The 17042-nt window shown below is 43.2% G+C and overlaps 1 protein-coding gene across 1 annotated transcript in view; it reads right to left on the bottom strand.

Moving 5' to 3' along the window:
- The window catches only part of nwk (nervous wreck), a 1047247-nt gene that overhangs the window by 163629 nt on the left and 866576 nt on the right, over window positions 1-17042 (bottom strand). Inside the window, exon 9 of the mRNA XM_068227774.1 lies at window positions 12620-12742. Coding sequence (XP_068083875.1) covers window positions 12620-12742 — 123 coding nt within the window. The remainder of the gene's footprint in view (window positions 1-12619; window positions 12743-17042) is intronic.

Here is a 17042-nt window from a genome sequence, read left to right as displayed (position 1 = left end):
AAGAAGGGGCTGAATCTTCTTGAAACCACAAACGCGATTTTACTTATTCCGTTAAGGGATGGAAGAACAGGGTCAAAATGTCGTCTTGGTACCTCTCTGCATTTACTGTCATCCCGAAAAAATAGACCCAATTATTCGTCTTGCAGTAACAGCACACCAAACACCAATCTTCCTATCATAATGAGGGACCTCATAAACACCAATAGGATTTTCTGCAGACCTATAGCAAGAGTTAAGGCACGAACATTAAGTTGAAACCAGAACTTTTGCATACGAAAATACCGTGTTGCAATGACAAGACAGTGTCTCACCATGCCCTTTCAGACCGTGTACGCACAATTGTGCGGGTTCGTATTTTATTTATATCTGAGCTTGTTTGACGTTTTCTTGGCGCTAGACCGGACTGCAGTGCTTGTGCGGGACACGTAGCATGTACTTCAGCTGTTTTTATTTAGTACTTGACCACCAGGGGGCAGGAAGAAGAGTTTAAAAATACAGTTCATTAGCAAGATGGCGGGAAGCAGTAATGCCTAAAGTAAGTATTTATTTATTCCATTCATATTAATCTAGAAGCTTTACTGAATATTAGATTATAATCATTGAAGTGTGAAAATTGTGTAGCAAACGTAAATTAACTGTGAACTTACAACATCGTACGTAATACCATGAGGTTTTGAATCTTGATACGCACATATGTGCGGGCTAGGTTTCCTTACAGGCAATGCATGTAGGAGTGCTGGGTGCTGTCACAAAAAAGGACTGTGAAAGCAAAACTCGTACTCTACATGACAAATGTAAAGTATAAGTTTTAAATTTTTTAAATCATTCCACACTGTAAAATAGAAGATTTGATCATGTACATGTGCATATTCACATGTACTGAGTTGAGTTTTATTTTTTTATTTTTTGCAAGTAGTGAACGAAGTCCTGACACGCACAATTGTGTGGGTTCTGTTCTTCAGCCGATAGTTCTTATTTTGTAAAATAAACTGTAAAAACATGTATTTGAGAGCATTATAGTAAGTTTTTGACGTTTTGACACCTCTAGATTTCTTTCAGGTCTGACGACAAGTTGCTGCTGCCAAAAGGGCAGTAAAAGCAAATCTCTTCCTCAATGTAGAAAATATCCAGTATCTTTTTATCTCATCAATCTGCGTTAATACTTCCACGCTCGTTTTGTTTTTGCCCAGCTTGTCCATGCCCTCCTCCACACATTTACAGATTCTAGCTAGTTTCTTATCCGTTTATCATTGTCAACTCTCACTTCCTTACAGTAAAGTGTTCCTAATAAAGATTTCGGCAAACATCTTTCTCAGTTCCTTATACAAATGTCTGCATGCTAATCCACAGTGTTCAGAACAGAATGGTGGTCACTTTTATATATGTTCTTACATGCACGATACGTATACATATTAAAATGAAAACAGATACTAAATTAAAACTAACCTTCCTCATTGCAACAATTAGGAATTGAAATTATATGAGAAGCGTTTTTTGGACTCTCCATACACAATGTCTCATCAACAAGGTGTTAATGAAGAGTATTATCACCCCTCACATTCACATCGCCTTCTCGTGCTTCTGATAAGGTGCCGAATGTTCAGTTAAGCCACACGTCCCCATCTTCATATATTATAGAGCGTCTTCAAAAACTTACTGTGTTTGGGATGGTGGATTTTCCGCTCAGATGCGTTGCTCCAGTTAGTCCCAGACTTGTTCGATCGAAGTCAACTCGGGAATTCTGGATAGCCACTCCATTCCTTGCACGTGATATTCTTGCGGGAATCTTCGCATCATCATCTTCACCATCATCATCATCATCATCATCATCATCAGCTCTAGAATTATCATGCATTAATACTGCTTTTTCATCAAGTAGCCTCACGTGAGGAATCACATGTGGCACTAAGATCTCCTCAATGTACCACTAAGCAGTTAAGGATCCATAGTAAAGGGTCAGGAGATAAGTTTTCGTGTCAAGACTTACGCCTGCCCAAACCATAACATCTCCACCTCCATAGGCAATGGTATATTGTATAGCTGTCGCCACCCACGAAATCTTCCGACTCGCAGACGACCATCTGAACTATACAACGTGAAACTAGATTTTTCTAAGACAAGCACAGGACTCTAGTGTCTTAGCTGCCAGTGTGAACGATCTCATACGAATACCAGCATCTCCAGCGAACTGAAATATCCTGCCACCCTGTCATCTGACAATGCAAGGACTTCAGAGGGCCGTTGGGTTTTTTAATTGGCCTCAGAAAGATCTTTTCTGGCTGTTACGTCACTAAGTCATACTTCAGAAGCTTGCTGTAGGTCCATCTTTAATGCCCGTGCTGTAACTTGGAGGTTTAGGAGAGATTCTTCTTTTTCTTTTTCTTCTTCTTCTTTTCCTACCCCCTTTTTCCACGCCTGTGGGGTCGCGGCTGCGATCTACGTAGCACATGTGGATTTGGCCCTGTTTTATGGCCGGGTGCCCTTCCTGACTCCAACCCTATATGGAGGGATGTAATCACTATTGCGTGTTTATGTGGTGGTTGGGACGGACAAAAACACCAGTCCCACAGCCAGAAGAATTAATCAGAAGTGATTAAAATCCCCGACCTGGTCGGGAATCTAACCCGGGACCCTATGATCCGAAGCCCAGTACGCTGACCATTCGACCAACGAGTCGGACAGGTTTAGGAGAGCTTGCAGCACGAAACGATCCTGCCCTGGGGTTGCTTTACTTTGACGGCCCGTACCCGGGCGCTTGGAAACACTTCAAATCTCCTGTACACTTTTCCACAGTTACCAAATCGTGTTCTGAACAGCAGTGTACTTCTGCGAGTAGCCTTCTGGAAGCAGTGAAAGGGCACGAGTGGCTTCATTCGAAAATAATTGCTAGCCCCGTTTCCTACCTCGGTCCGCGGGGTCAGCCATAACTTGTAAACACTACACTCCACACAGACCAATCTCGGTACACACTTTGAATTGAGACAGCTTATAGGGCCTACCTCCAAAACATCGAATGATAGTTGAGTCCTGTGTTAAATAAACAGGACTAGTCCAATCCCCATCCCACTGTGCATTCGTATAATGTGTGTACTTACAAACATCTAAGGACGAGACCAAAATTATTTTTTTTACAATTTGCTTTACGTCGCGCCGACACAGATAGGCGACGACAGGATAGGAAAAGCCAAAGAGTGGGAATAAATCAACCGTTGCCTTATATAAGCTACAGCCTCAGCATGTCTCTGGTATGAAAATGGGAAACAATGGAAATTATTTTTTTACAGTGTATAGTAAAAACAATGCATACACTTGGCATGTCCATTTTCTTACACAATCTCATAAAACGTAATTTTACTCTTATTTTTCGGAAACACACACATTTGGAATTTTATACTATTACTAAAAATCCACAACGATACACTTAATTGGCTTGTAAAGGACACCAGCGCTTACATCGCACCATTTGGCCATTTTTCACATTTACAACGATTGCGAAAATCTACTGTCTCTAACTAACACTTAATAACAACATGTCGACCGTAGTGGCACAGTCGCTTGGTTGTGGACTTTTAGTTTCCAAGACAGCGGGTTCGATCCCTATTGAGGTCGGTGGCATAATTACCGGTCAGAAACTTTCCTCGTTCTCAAGCAGTTAGTGGTATGAGGCGCTGTTAACGTCATTGTTGAAAAAACAAAACATAGCCTTAACGTACATCGTTTCGTCTTACGGCGACTGATGAGGCAACGAGAGACCAATCAATCGCTGGCGCGTATGAGACGAAAAAGAGCGGACTGCAATAAAACTGAACGAGATACAGAACACTCCTACACAATGGGCTAATCACAGTTGCATGCATTAACCTCATTTCGTGCATAGGGAGAATAAAAAGGAAAACAAAGGGTTACACAAACATTAACCTTATTTACGTCCTTTAGCTTTTAGTGTCGAAGCACAGTGTAAAACGGACGCTCTTTCGGGCCCTCGTCTTTGTCTAGGTTTGCCTCTGTCCTGCTTTTTTAGCATAGGCCTCCACTGACCTACCACATCGTCCTCAATCAGCCTCTTCTACGCTGTCCTTAGAGATTTTCTTCGGGCGGATAAATTTTAGCTAAACAAATTCTCCAAATTTTACCCAAGCACCTGCTAATACGGTATTAAATCGATATTATTGTTGTTCTTGTTCCTTATACTTTATTTAAAGCACATAGTACATCACAGTCAACATAACTGGTATAGGTCTGATCCTTGTTTTGGATTGCGTATTCTTAATTAATATGGACTACATTGGGAAATAAACATGTGTGCCCTTTAGATTAAATATCATTCCAACATTCACACTGAGATTTAAAAAAAAAAGTCACGGAGTGACACATTCAGGATGATCTAGAGTGAAATGTTGACTACTAGTTTTCTGAAATGTGATTAATCCTGTTCCAGCTCATAACTCAGTGTTCATTTCCTGCCAGATAGACTTTTAGTCTGGTTGAGATTTAATACAGAGTGAAAATTTCCTCAGATATGTCTTCCTCATATTTCTCAACACACTGCAGTTTCCTACACCATCAGAACGTTTGCGTAAAAACACTTTAAAACTGCTGAAGCGTAAGAAATCAAACCGGGCGATTCTGTAGCCAGCAAGAGATTGACCCCATAGCCTGATGAAAAAACTGACCCGAAGTTCATTCAACGTTCCACAAAATTCAAGTATCACTTACATGGATAAGATAATTTGCACAACTGTTGATAGTGGAGTTTTGAGGAACCAAATCCGTACCAAGAAAAAAGCTCCTCCGTGGCCCGACAACATTGCGCAGTTATTGGTAATAATAATAGACACAGTTAAGAGTGATATATGAATAGATAGATTTTCATTGTACAACCTGTGACAATAAAGTTCGGTGAATAGTCCTGTACTATCAACATAGATGAACAATGCACGACAGTGACCTTACTGAAAAAATGAAAATCCAAGGCCTGTTTCCAGTCATCCGACCGGGTAAGGAATGGAATGAATGAAGCTCCCATCTAGCGGATAGAGCTAGATAGGAAGCCTGTCGCACTCCTCTGGGGCAATGATTAATGAATGATAGATGAAATGAAATGATATTGGAGAGTGTTGCTGGAATGAAATATGACAGGGAAAACCGGAGTACCCGGAGAAAAACCTGTCCCGACTCCGCTTTGTTCAGCACAAATCTCACATGGAGAGACCGGGATTTGAACCACGGTATCCAGCGGTGAGAGGCCGACGCGCTGCCGTCTGAGCCACGGAGAATGACCTTGCTGTCCTTCGAAATAGTCCCCTCCCATAACTATGCACTGCTGAGATCGGCGATACATGTCCTGGAAACTTTGCAAGAAGGCTTCCTTTGGGCTGGTGTTCGAATGCCTCGTCACGTCTCTTTGGATGTCAGGAATATCGTCAAATCTCTTTCCTTTCAAAGCAAGTTTGAGTCGTGGAAATAGGAAGAAGTCTGGAGGATTGGGACCTGGCGAGTATGGGGGATGTTCAAGTTGCACCCCCCCTTTTTTGCCATTAACTGTTTGACGATATTTCATCCTCAGTGACGACACAGTTCACGAAATTTGGTGTCGCATCTGCCGTTTCGACAAAATCCTGTGAAACCTCTAAACGTGCCTGCTTCTGATCGTCAGCCAAGTGATTTGGCACAAGACGAGAACACGTTTTCCTCTTCCCTAAATTCTGGGTAGCGATTTGCCGCATGGATTCACGGTTAATCTGCAGTTCATTGGCTATCATGCGCACAATTAATCGCCGATCGTTCGTGATTAATGTCCTCACCTTCTCAATGTTTTCGTCACTGACGGCGGTCGGCGGTCTTCCGCTACGGGGGTTGTCAGAAACACTTTCCCGGCCTCCTCGAAAACGGGCGAACCACTCGTACACACAATGAATATTGAATTTTCACGACCGCATTGTAATCGAAACAGACGTTCAACGTATTAGGTCGTGTTACGTACATGTAGGACGTGTTGAAGAGATGTTAAGTACAGAACAAAAATGGCCAGTCGGACACCAGTGGGATCCGAACCCACAACCTCCCGATTTCGCGTCGGTTGCTCTACCAATTGAGCTATGGTGGCCTAGGCCATCTTTGTTCTGTTTGAAAGGATCTGAGCTACAGGTCTGGCACTGCTGCTAGCACACTGTAGAGTGCGTTTAAGTCGCCCATTGTGGGGCATGTCAATGAATATTGAATTTTCACGACCGCATTGTAATCGAAACAGACTTTCAACGTATTAGGTCGTGTTACGTACATGTAGTACGTGTTGAAGAGATGTTAAGTACAGAACAAAAATGGCCAGTCGGACACCAGTGAGATCCGAACCCACAACCTCCCGATTTCACGTCGGTTGCTCTACCAATTGAGCTATGGTGGCCTAGGCCATCTTTGTTCTGTTTGAAAGGATCTGAGCTATAGGTCTGGCACTGCTGCTGGCACACTGTAGAGTGCATTTAAGTCGCCCGTTGTGGGGCATGTCAATGAATATTGAATTTTCACGACCGCATTGTAATCGAAACAGACTTTCAAAGTATTAGGTCGTGTTACGTACATGTAGCACGTGTTGAAGAGATGTTAAATACAGAACAAGTGATGTGGTACAAGACGAGAACACGTTTTCCTCTTCCCTAAATTCTGGGTAGCGATTTGCCGCATGGACTCACGGTTAATCTGCAGTTCATTGGCTATCACGCGCACAGTTAATCGCCGATCGTTCGTGATTAATGTCCTCACCTTCTCAATGTTTTCGTCAGTGACGGCGGTCGCCGGTCTTCCGCTACGGGGGTTGTCAGAAACACTTTCCCGGCCTCCTCGAAAACGGGCGAAAGTCTGTTTCGATTACAATGCGGTCGTGAAAATTCAATATGAATCAGCTGGTTCTACTTTCTTTCTTCCATAATCCCCATTACATTCAACGTTCCCATCGAATTCAACTTCGTTCGCCAAGTTCTTTCTAAGGAGTCTGCCCCCCTGTCAAATGGAAGTAGGGCTCCGTTACACCCATAGGTCCGAGCCTTGCATACGACGTTCTAAGTGCGCTTGATTAAAAATTCTGTGAAGCAGTATGCCACCCTCCAAACACATAGTCCCAGTGAAAATTGTTTATCCAACCGTTTTTTGGACCAACGGTGGATTGCATAATCCTAGCTGCCTGAGCACAAACAGGGCCATGAATAGTAATATGTCCGAGACACCCCACTCCTTTTCCATAGCAACTCGTAGTTCGACTCTCAGGACCACTTACTAGGCTATTCAGCCGTTGGCCATGGCTCACGAACTAGGACGTGACTACAGTACCCCTCACCACAAACAATAATAGTGATAGATACGAGCAAATAATTCGACTTCAGTTCATGCTGAATTAACCACGGGGGAACCTAATGCTTGTTTCTCGAGCATGTCTTTGTGATGGCACATGCAACCAATGTTTCTGTACAGGCAGTTCATGAACGGTTCTACGGTAGAATGATCTGTATCATGTGGCCTACCGACTGATTTGGTTACGTCTTGTCTTATGGTGGTAGAAATATTTTATGTTTAAGTTCAACCGTGGATAGCCAGGAAGATAGTTTTCCCTTGTTTCCTATTCTCACACCAGGCAAATTTCAGGGATCTACCGTAATGAAAACCACGGCCACTATCATCTCAGTACTGGTCCTTTCCTATCCTCGGAGGAAATCTGTACAGTCTGTATGACATACGATGTGTTGGTAGATTAGCAATACAGTAAGTAATAAATCCAAAGAAAAGCAGCTCGATTTGTTCTGGGTGATTGCCTACAAAATCCGGCTCCATGGCAAAATGGTTAGCGTACTGGCCTTTGGTCACAGGGGTCCCGGGTTCGACTCCCGGCAGGGTCGGGAATTATAACCATCATCGGTTAATTTTGCTGGCACAGTGGCTGGGTGTATATGTCGCCTTCATCATCATTTCATCCTCATCACGACGTGCAGGTCGCCTACGGTCGTCAAATCAAAAGACCTGCACCTGGCGAGCCGAACCTGTCCTCCGACACTCCCGGTACAAAAAGCCATACGCCATTTCATTTACTGACACAATAGTGTTACAAAAATATTGCAAAGTTTGGGCTGGAAAGGCTTGGGAGAAAGGAGATGAAAGGCTCGACTAAGTGGTATGTTGTCAGTGGTGAGATGGCGTGGAATGACATTACGTAAAGCCCGGATTTTTATGCAGTAATAAGGTTAGATTGCAAAAATAAGTTGGTTTGTAGAAAGTGCCGGCCACACGCTCTTTCATAATGTAGCAAGGGTAACATTAATTATAGGGGTTCTGATGGGCGGTACCCCTACTGTTCATGCAATCCCCACATCATAATCGTTGTGAGGGTAGACTATACTTGCTGCTCGCTTCAGTAACTTTGGATTCTAACCTATTAATGCATTAATGTCCGGTCTCTAGCACATTAGTAAACGAATAAGTTTGAGTGGTGCTTTTAAAAGTAGGACATATCATAACATGAAGATAAAGTTCAAATTCAAGAGAACAAATTGGGGAAAATACGAGGGTTGACGCATAAGTCCTTGCTACTACTTTTTTCTTCGAACGGATGCGGGATCCAACAGAAAAATACAAATATACAACTGGGAGTGGCGAGCGTAAGGTGCAGGGTAATGTATGAACAATACAGAGTAGATTTACTACGTGTGAGAGATAAAGTGATGAAATTGTCAGCCATGAAATCCTTGAGCTGCATAATGTTTATTCTCAGAGTGTACAGTAACTGTCAAACAGTAAATCTTCAAAGTAGTATCCTAGATTGTCCACTGCATATTGTCAACGATACGGAGACGTCGGATACTAGTCGCCTCGCCATTTGTGAAATTTGCAATTTCATGTTTCGCAGCGTTGACATTGTCCTCTCGCGTCGCAAACCACATTCCACGCAATGGTTCATTCGCTTTGGGAATGGAATCAAAATCGCATTGAGACAAGTCCGGTAAGCATGGCGGGTGTCCCAGTACTTCCCACCTCCATCACTGAAGTTACCTCGTCACTCCATTATGCTAGGAGCTTGACTCACTACTGCACTCCCATCGCTCTGTGCGTGGAACCTGTCGAATACACCATCATCTCGTGCTGAGCCCATGTACTAGAGCAGGGCCTCTCAGGGTGGATGCGCCTGGTGCATGCACTGTGCACGGTGTTAAAGATTACTTCGCTGGGTTGCCCAGAGTGCAGACCCCCACTCCTCAATTTGGAGCAATAGCGCTGTCTCTCTCTTTCCCCAAGCCCGTCTCGCTCGCTCCCCTTGTCTCCCTCTTCCTCAGTTGCTCCGTAGCGCTCCAAATCCGAGCCGAGTTGAGCCTAGCTTAGCCGAGTAGCCCAGAGACGAAGCGTTGGTCCGAGCCGAGCCGAGAGCAACCGATGCACTGTGCACAGGTACTCTGCGCCGCTGTTTGCACGCGTGAGATTTTGGGCTTTTGAGAGGCCCTGTACTAGAGTGCCATGCTTTCTAGGTCATGTTACCATTGTAGAGTAGCACTGGGAAAATGTGAGAAAAAATAGTTGCAATGACTTATGCCCTAAACCTCGTATTCGTTTAGGCCTATAGGAAGCTGAGATAGGCATTGGAGTAACTTAAAAGTTCAATAAATTTCCAAATTCTTTGCAATTATTTAAGAAAAGACTAGGTAAACAACAGATAGGGAATCCGCCACCTGGGCGACTGCTCTAAATGCAGATCAGTAGCGATTGATTGATTGATTGATTGATTGATTGATTGATTGATTGATTGATTGATTGATTGATTGATTGATTGATTGATTGATTGATTGATTGATTGATTGATTGATTGATTGATTGATTGATTGATTGATTGATTGATTGATTGATTGATTGATTGATTGATTGATTGATTGATTGATTGATTGATTGATTGATTGATTGATTGATTGATTGATTGATTGATTGATTGATTGATTGATTGATTGATTGATTGATTGATTGATTGATTGATTGATTGATTGATTGATTGATTGATTGATTGATTGATGTGAGATAAAATGACGTTAAACAAGCATAGAAACTAATTAAGGCTCGCTCAATCTATCAACATGACTTACTAAATGCCTGCCCAGTGATGTCTTCTCAAAGGATCGTTTTGATACTACCAAAGAAATTCAGTTTTTCATTGCACGATACGTAAGACTGAAGTTCTTAATTTCGAAAAGATAGGCGAAGCAAACTTTGTTAAGGAATATTTACAGCTGCTGCAATAACGATAAAACTCATCGACCACCAACTACCCGCCGTTCCATCTCCATGTGCATACGAACGCAGATTAATTATGAGAACCGTGTGATGTGCGACCACAGATGTGATTTGTGTTGAGGTTTCCCAACCAATTGACCCACTTCCATGACATTATCTTCTCCCACATAATCAGGAATACTAGCCAAACAAAAGGGCGATGCTACAGAACCTTGTAATGTCTCTGCTACCAGTTCAAGTCTGGGAACTAACAAGGGTTATAGTGATGGTTCATGGTTGCTTGGCTGAATAGGTCAGACGGCAGACTGCTGGCCTTCTAAGTTCAATTTAATGGGTTGTCAAATGCGTCAGACTCGCGGTGGTAGACTTTTGTAGATAGGTGAAAACTGCGGGGAAATAATTCACCACCTCGGCGTCCCCAAACGTCTTTAGAATGTAAGCCATGTTAGTTGAACGAAAAGCCAATATAATTAATAGTTTTAAATTTAAGGTACAGTGCAGAGTCTTAGATAAGAAGCACAAGATGAAAATAAATAAGTCCATAACTAAAACAATGGAGTGCAGTCGAACGATGTTAGGTGATGCAGGTAATATTAGATTAGGAAATGAAGTCTTAAAGGAAGTAGATGAATATTGTTACCTGGGTAGTAAAGTATGTAACGATGGCAGAAGTAAGTAGGTCATAAAATGCAGACTAGCACAAGCAAGGAAGATCTTTGTTAAGAACAGAAATTTGCTCGTTTCGAACATTGATATAGGAATTAGAAAGATGTTTTTGAAGACTTCCGTCTGGAGCGTGATATTGTATAGACGTGAAACATGGGCGGAAAATAGATTAGAAAAATGAGAAAAGAAGATTTTGAAATGTGGTGTAATCTTCCTACTGGGTAACAGGCCTGATTGCATATCAGTGGTTATTGATTGATGGTGTGATTGATCGCTCCAAGTTTGAAAACCGAATATCTCCTGACTTGTTAGAGAGAAGCACGATTACTTCTAGAGATTTTTTAAATAAAAATGACATGAATGAATACATGTACGCTGATGACACCGCCATATCCGCTGTCTCATGCCAACCACCCAGAGTACAAAATTATCTCCAAGAAGCCCTCTCCACTCTCGAACCCTGGCTTTTACAGTGGGGAATCAAAATTAATGTCACGAATAGTAGTGCTACGTTCTTTTCTAAACGTAAGTTACTAGGTCCGACCCCCAACCACTGGCCCGATGTTACTAAATACCTGGGTGTTTCCCCTCGACAGAGGATTGACTTTCAAACATCACGGATGTAGGATTTCGGCCCAGGCATTCAAACGCCTTTATGAACACATTCCCGCCATGAAAGCCGACAATAGGCTCAAATTACAAAACAAGCTCTTTCTGTATAAAACTTCCGTTCGGCCAATCCTTGTGTATTCCAGTACCGTCCGGGAGATCGTAGCCAAACTGCACCTGGATCAAGTCCAACGTATAAAAAATCGTGCCCTCCGCATGATTGCAGGTGCGCAATAGTACGAATGGAATTGATAAATTCATAACGACCTTCAAATTGATGAAATCTATACCAGAATTCTGAGGTCTGCATGGAAATTCTACTCTGGTATAGACTCCAACCCAAACCACCTCATTTCGAACTTGGTTAAATATGACACTGAAGATCTTCGCTATAAAAGACCCAAGTCCCTATTAAATTAATCACCCTCATGGTGCAGATCATAACCTGACCAGCTCGATTCCATTCATAAAGCACCACCACTTCTACATCTATGCAGTCCAGCTAAGTATATTTTCGAAAGTGCACGCAAGGCCCAAAGGCCGAAGGGCTAAAATTGCTTTATGAATTTGGGCTCAATCCATAGAGACGCGTGATCTGTGTGTGAAGTTCCTTCGAATTATAGTATTTGAATAAATATGGGCATTAATACTCAAGAAGTTGCATATGAAAAGACCAGAACAAGGTGAATAAATCAACTTGGAAGTGAGAAAGAAGTAGGAGGGAAAGGTACGTGGAGTGCTGAAAGTTAAGTTCGGCGTTTTCAGTAGAATGGTACCTTTCCCACGGCCACGGCTGCTTCCTTCCCACTCCTAACCCAAACAATTACACTTACACCCATGGGGGTGTACCAAGAAAACAGCTAAAGAACTGGCGAGCTAAACATGACCTAGGACACTCCATACTCTAACAAAAAATAATGAAAAACAAATTATCTTCACTATCGAAAGTCTTTATCAATGCAACAATACAAATGCATGATTTGCAGCGCAATCAATCACAGACTGAGGGACTAAGATGTCACCTCCAGAGACAATGCCAACAGCTGACGTCACCTTATCCGCGATATTGACCAGATTAAGATCTCACCTGCTGGGCTTGGTCCCGAATCCTGGTGAAGGAAGTTTGTGTCGCAGAACACGTGAGCAGCTCCGTTCGGCCAATCAGCGTCAGGTATTCAGCCACCTTGTCGAACACGTTGTTTTCCATGGTCTGCAAATGCATTATAGTTTTATTAAAGGCGGCATTTAATGAAGGATATCAGAGAAAATACAACACAAGAAGAACTGCAGCAAGCATACGATGAAAATCCACATCACCAAGACTAAAGAAATGAAATTAGGAAGAAGATTAAGCAGTTTGAAAGCACATCTACGAATATATAGTCATTTTTCAATTTGTACTTTTTAAATATTAACCGGATGCTTGGCTTTTACAACGTCCAGGACAACTAACAGCCTGTATTGGGTTCAATTTAACGTCTGTCTGTCTGTCTGTCTGTCTGTCTGTCTGTCTGTCTGTCTGTCTGTCTGTCTGTCTGTCTGTCTGTCTGTCTGTCTGTCTGTCTCTCTCTCTCTTATTGGTGGATTTTCATCAAACTTGGAAAGGGCCATTTGGATCTTACCTACAGTTTATCAGGAAGTAGGTTTCAGAGGGACCTTATACAGGTGACCCGTAAGTCCGTAACATTTGAAGAGGCAATACTTCAAGGAATATTCGAGGTAGAGAGGTAAAAATTGACACACATGATTGGCATGGCATGGAGTTTTATTGATACCAAAATAAAGAGCAAAAAAATGACCAACACTTGGCGCTTCATGCGATACACAAATAATAATTAGCATAACAATAGAGATTTAGTAAAGACGATGTTCTGTATAACACATGCTCAATATATCGGCCGTCATTCATCAACAATACCTGTATTCGAGGGACAATGTTATGAACAACACATTCGTAGGTAAGGTGAGACGTTGCCGTCGGATGTTACCTCTTAGCATCTCCTTTTTTTTTTTTTTTTTTTGCTAGGGGCTCTACGTCGCACCGACACAGATAGGTCTTATGGCGACGATGGGATAGGAAAGGCCTAGGAGTTGGAAGGAAGCGGCCGTGGCCTTAATTAAGGTACAGCCCCAGCATTTGCCTGGTGTGAAAATGGTAAACCACGGAAAACCATCTTCAGGGCTGCCGTTAGTGGGATTCGAACCTACTATCTCCCGGATGCAAGCTCACAGCCGCGCGCCTCTACGCGCACGGCCAACTCACCCGGTCTTAGCATCTCTAATGAGGTCGAATGATCGCAGTAGACTGACTTCAGGTAACCCCGCAACCAATAATCACACGGATACCGGGGAGGCCAAGCATCTGATGCTCTGTCTCACGAGAGCTCCTTTTATACCGTACAGGGGTCTCATGAGGCAGGTTGCCGTCCAGCGCCATATGCTGGCCTGTTTGTGCACTCGTCAGTAAGACACCATGTCATGTCAAGGATGGGTGGCCATTTGTACCTGACGTCTTGATGTCCATCGCCATTTGTTTGTAATTCTGTGTACTTAAGTTTGGTGTCAGTAAAACCCCATGTCATACCAATCATGTGTTTCAGTTATTACCTATCTACCTCTAATATTCTTCTTCTTTATCAGTTTACCACCCAGGGTCGGTTTGTCCCTCGGACTCAGCGAGGGATCCCTCCTCTACCGCCTCAAGGGCAGTGTCCTGGAGCTCCAGACTCTGGGTCGGGGGATACAACTGGGAAGGATGACCAGTACCTTTCCCAGGCGGCCTCACCTGCTATGCTGAACAGGGGCGTTGCGGGGGGATGGGAGAATTGGAAGGGATAAACAAGGAAGAGGGAAGGAAGCGGCCGTGACCTTAAGTTAGGTATCATCCCGGCATATGCCTGGAAGAGAAGTGAAAAGCCGCCGAAAACCACTTCCAGGATGGCTGAGGTTGGAATCGAACCCACGTCTACTCAGCTGACTTCCCGAGGCTGAGTGGACCCCGTTCCAGCCCTCGTACCACTTTTCAAATTTCGTGGCAGAGCCGGGAATCGAACCCGGGCCTACGGGGGTGGCAGCTAATCATACTAACCACTACACCACAGAGGCGGACTCATTTTCGAATCAATTCCAATAAATTATTTTTTAACGGAAAAGGGGGTCTGAAAAAATCGTACACAAATTCAAAAATACGGCATTATCACTTGCGCAAGATGCCGCAATAATTATTGTTTCCCCTGCTTCTATGGCCAATACCGTCCTGGATCATGCAGTAATTCGTTGCGCGGACAGCACGATAGTGAATATAAAATACGATAGAATAAGTTGTACAAAATACGGGAATAAAAGTATTAATTTTTCAAAAAGTTACTGTACGACTTTTCATTACCCTTTACCCGCTAAAATTTTTTTATTTGAATTAATTCGAAAATGAACATTATTGAAGACACCTTTATTTGTGAGAGATGTAAAACATTTGAAAAATCGTCCATCGGCGGGATTCGATCCAGCGATCCCGCGCTTACGAAGTGGCAAGAACACTTTGTATTTTTAGCAAACATTGCTTTCACATACGCGCACTGGAATTTTTCATTAATTAATTTCTCGGAAACGGCTGAACATTGTACCTTACTAACTGCACCTGTTATACTCCTGGCCATACCCTACACGTGTACCAAACATCGATGGAATCGGTCACCCATGAGCCGTAGCCTCCCCTTATAAGCAAGATGAGGAGTGAGGTAGTTTACCATTGTTTTCCTCTCTGGTCAAGAAAGGTGTTCCGCATTTCCTGCAATCATATACTCTCCGGTGGTGCTATTCGGGGATACAGCCAGCCAACCTGCGTGAATCTAAAATCAAGTTAGGATGATGAGTTACAGCGGCCATTATTTATCAGAGGAGGTAAGTGTGTGTCAGGTTGGCACGCCTGTGCGGTTATCGACCCTGAGGGGCCACGGCAGCGCCCAATTCCAGGGTAGCACGGTGGCTGGTCTTCGATCAGCTGTTATTCGTTAAAGCGAAAGCACTCAGTCAAACAAGGATGAGACATTGTTCTATGGAACGCTCCGCACCAGCCTAACACTGGCAGTATGAATGGTACCACCTCACCTCATGTATTCTTTTCTTTGTGATTCCATTATATTTTTGGATATAATATTCTTTAGAGGTGCAGTTATTTGTATTACTGGTGTTTGATTTACAGGGTCTTGTATCTCAAATATTATTTCACGATTTCAATCCCAGAAGTAGTGTTATAGGAATGATAGAGAAACATGTGTAGGAGCCGCCAGAAGCTAGAAAGATACGAGCGTCATTATGCGCATGAACAATGCCTATACGAATAGGAATTCAACTTCAAGAGAGTTGAACAGCCGACTGGAAAAGTCCTATTACATAAGCTGGACCGATAATAATAATAATAATAATAATAATAATAATAATAATAATAATAATAATAATAATAATAATAATAATAATGTCCGCCTCTGTGGTGTAGTGGTTAGTGTGATTAGCTGCCACCCCCGGAGGCCCGGGTTCGATTCCCGGCTCTGCCACGAAATTTGAAAAGTGGTATGAGGGCTGGAACGGGGTCCACTGAGCCTCGGGAGGTCAACTGAGTAGAGGTGGGTTCGATTCCCACCTCAGCCATCCTGGAAGTGGTTTTCCGTGGTTTCCCACTTCTCCTTCAGGCGAATGCCGGGATGGTACCTAACATAAGGCCACGGCCGCTTCCTTCCCTCTTCCTTGTCTATCCCTTCCAATCTTCCCATCCCTCCACAAGGCCCCTGTTCAGCGTAGCAGGTAAGGCCGCCTGGGCGAGGTACTGGTCATTCTCCCCAGTTGTATCCCCGACCAAGAGTCTGAAGCTCCAGGACACTGCCCTTGAGGCGGTAGAGGTGGGATCCCTCGCTGTGTCCGAGGGAAAAGCCGACCCTGGAGGGTAAACAGATGATGATGATGATGATGATGATGATGATGATGATGATGATGATGATGATAATAATAATAATAATAATAATAATAATAATAATAATAATAATAATAATAATAATGGCGTATGGCTTTTAGTCCCGGGATGTGTCCGAGGACTTCGGCTCGCCAGGTACAGGTCCTTTGCTTCGACGCCCGTAGGCGACCTGCGCGTCGTGATGAAGATGAAATGATGTTGAAGACGACACATACACCCAGTCCCCGTGTCAGGGGAATTAACCAATTATGGTTAAAATTTCAGACCCTGCCGGGAATCGAACCCGGGACCCCTGTGACCAAAGGCCTGCACGCTAACCATGTTGCCATGGAACCGAACAGCTCTACCGATCATTCATGTAAGGTAAAAGGTACACCGCAGAAAATGAACTAGAGTAAATATTCGTTCGTAAATCGGGAACTACATCACTGGAAACGTATCCAATATCATGCAAGTGTTGTGTTAATTTCAAAATGATAGCGCTCTTTTTCTAATGTTAAACTAGTAAGTCACTGAAAATCAGCAGCCTGTTTCCAGTCTTTCA

This window comes from Anabrus simplex, chromosome 5 (assembly GCF_040414725.1).
Source record: "Anabrus simplex isolate iqAnaSimp1 chromosome 5, ASM4041472v1, whole genome shotgun sequence".
Classification (NCBI taxonomy): Eukaryota; Metazoa; Arthropoda; class Insecta; order Orthoptera; family Tettigoniidae; genus Anabrus; species Anabrus simplex.
The sequence above is the reverse complement of the archived record's forward strand: the minus strand, read 5'-3'. Positions and strand labels throughout refer to the sequence as shown.